This window comes from Penaeus chinensis, chromosome 9 (assembly GCF_019202785.1).
Source record: "Penaeus chinensis breed Huanghai No. 1 chromosome 9, ASM1920278v2, whole genome shotgun sequence".
NCBI classification, from domain to species: Eukaryota; Metazoa; Arthropoda; class Malacostraca; order Decapoda; family Penaeidae; genus Penaeus; species Penaeus chinensis.
In genome coordinates, this window is record NC_061827.1 from 21,152,793 (window position 1) to 21,155,292 (window position 2,500).

The window sequence follows — 2,500 nt, forward strand, 5'->3', positions numbered from 1 at the left end:
TCCCTTCCTTCTCCCTTCCCTTTTCCTTCCTATTTCTTCCCCTCCCTTCCCTCTCCCTTCCCTCTCCCTTCCCTTTTCCTTCCTCTTCCTTCCCTCTCCCTTTCCACCGCCTCCTTTCTCCCTTTTCCCTTTCCCATCCCCATTTTGCTCTTGAAGCCCCTCCTCACCTCTCTTCCCTTCCGCTTTTTCCCTCTTCCCTCTAATAGCCGTGTAAATAATGAATGTGTAATAATAATGATAATAATGATAACAACAACAATAATGATAATAACAGCAATAATGACAATGTGATAGAGTTAGAATATAAATCCGTAGTATGATACGTGTGTGTGTGTGTGTGTGTGTGTGTGTGTGTGTGTGTGTGTGTGTGTGTGTGTGTGTGTGATAACAATGATTATGATAATAAAAATGATGAAGTTATTATGGTTATAACGAAAAATGAAAATGACAGTGATAATAGTAATAACAATGATAATGAAAATTATTTTAATAGCAATAACAATGATAGTGATAATACTAATAATAATAAAAAATAGTGACAATGATAATAAAGATAATAATATTACCACAACAAAAATTATGACGATGATAATATGTAAGTAGTGATATCATAATGATTTTATAAATGAGGCTCATAATGATTGTGAATATAATTGCAACAACAATAATGAAAATGATAAAAGTAATAATATTAATGACATAGCAATAAAAGTAATAATAACAACAATAATGATAATAACAATAATAACAGTAATAACAATAAGTAGTAATAATAATGATAGTATCAACAACAATAATGATATTAATAGTGATAATAGTAATGACATTAATATTGCTACTGCTAATAATAATAATGATAATAACAGTAGTAATGATAATGATAATAGTAATAGTAATAATAATAATAATAACAATAATAATACAAATAACAATAATGATAATAAAAATAATAATGATAATAATATTAATGATAATAATAACAAAAATAATAATAATAATAATAATAACAATAATTACTGTTATTACTATTAAAAATGATAATGATATCGATGATAATGATAATAATAACAATATTAATGATGATGATGATGATAATAATAATAATAACAATATCAATGATGATAATTATAATAACTGTAATGGGGAAAATTAGATTAATGATAATAATGATAATGATAATGATAATAGTAACAATAAGAATAATGATAATAACAATAAGAATAAACAGATATTAAGGATAATGATAATAATTGTAGCAGTAGTAGTAGTATTAAAAATGATAATAATGATAATAATAATAAAAACAACAATCATGATAATGATAATAATAATAACAACAATTATAATAATGATAATAATAATAACAACAATGACGATAATGATAATAACAACGAAAATAATAATAATGATGATAACAATAATATTAATAGTAGTAGTAGTAGAGTTGATAGTAATTATGGTGCAGCAGTGATGAATTTATGGATATTTTCATCATTACCTTTATGAGAATCACCCTCCCTTCGCATTCCCTTGGCCCCTGTACCTATGCCTGCCCTCTCGCCGAACCGACTCACCAGTTGAAGCTATAGCAGTAATTGGTGTTGATTGAGAGGATCCTGAGCCCCGGCTTGATGGGCGTGGAGTAGAAGGCGGAGTAGGTGACGCTGGCGGCGACGTCCGCCGGCAGCCACGTCGCCCACAGCGCCGAGATCTCGTCGTACAGCCAAGAGATGTCGAATTCGTTCTCGATGTACGGTTGAGGGAAACTGGAAGAATCGGGCCAAATGTTTAATATATATAAATATATATATATATATATACACACATACATACATACATACATACACACACACACACACACAATCGATGAACGGTTGAAGAAAACTGCAAGAACGGCTTAGTTAAGGGTTTGTTACGGTCTGACAAGAACTTTTAGGAAGTAGCGCTATGTCTGGATCAATATATGGCCACTTGTTTCGCAGTATACTCACGCGTTCACGGGGTGTGCCTCGTGGTTGCCGATGGCCGGGAACACAGGAATCCCTGGGAAGCTGTCCTTGACCATCTGGATGGCCTGGCGAATCACGTCCAGGTTGCCCTCACGGGACGTGTTCCACAGGTTGTGCGGGATCAGGTCGCCCGTCCACACGATGAAGTCGATGTCCTGCAGGGGAAGCAGAGTTCAGTATATAGGTCTATCACAAGTAAAAGGGCAGGCATTCATCTGGCACTCTCCTCTTCTTCTTATTATTATTACTTTCAGTGTTATTTTTGCCACCATTCTTCTTCTTCTTATTATTATTATTACTATTATGATTTTATAATTATTGTTATCATTATTGTTATCATTATTATCATTATCATTATTACTCTCATTGTTGTTATTATCATCATTCTTCTTATCATCATTATGACTATTACTATTGCTCTCACTGTCACTATCATCATCATCCTGCGCATGCGCCCCTATTCCTCGCCAAGTACCTGGTGCGTGTTCGCG

General features: G+C 33.1%; 1 protein-coding gene across 1 annotated transcript in view; it reads right to left on the reverse strand.

The window, feature by feature from the left end:
- Nucleotides 1–2,500, reverse strand: part of LOC125029111 (sphingomyelin phosphodiesterase-like) — a 12,038-nt gene that overhangs the window by 6,019 nt on the left and 3,519 nt on the right. The window contains exons 6-8 of the mRNA XM_047618898.1: nucleotides 2,485–2,500; nucleotides 1,992–2,164; nucleotides 1,575–1,766 (exon numbers count right to left, since the gene is read on the reverse strand). The exon at nucleotides 2,485–2,500 is cut by the window's right edge and continues 97 nt beyond it. Of these exons, the coding sequence (XP_047474854.1) occupies nucleotides 1,575–1,766; nucleotides 1,992–2,164; nucleotides 2,485–2,500 (381 nt within the window). The remainder of the gene's footprint in view (nucleotides 1–1,574; nucleotides 1,767–1,991; nucleotides 2,165–2,484) is intronic.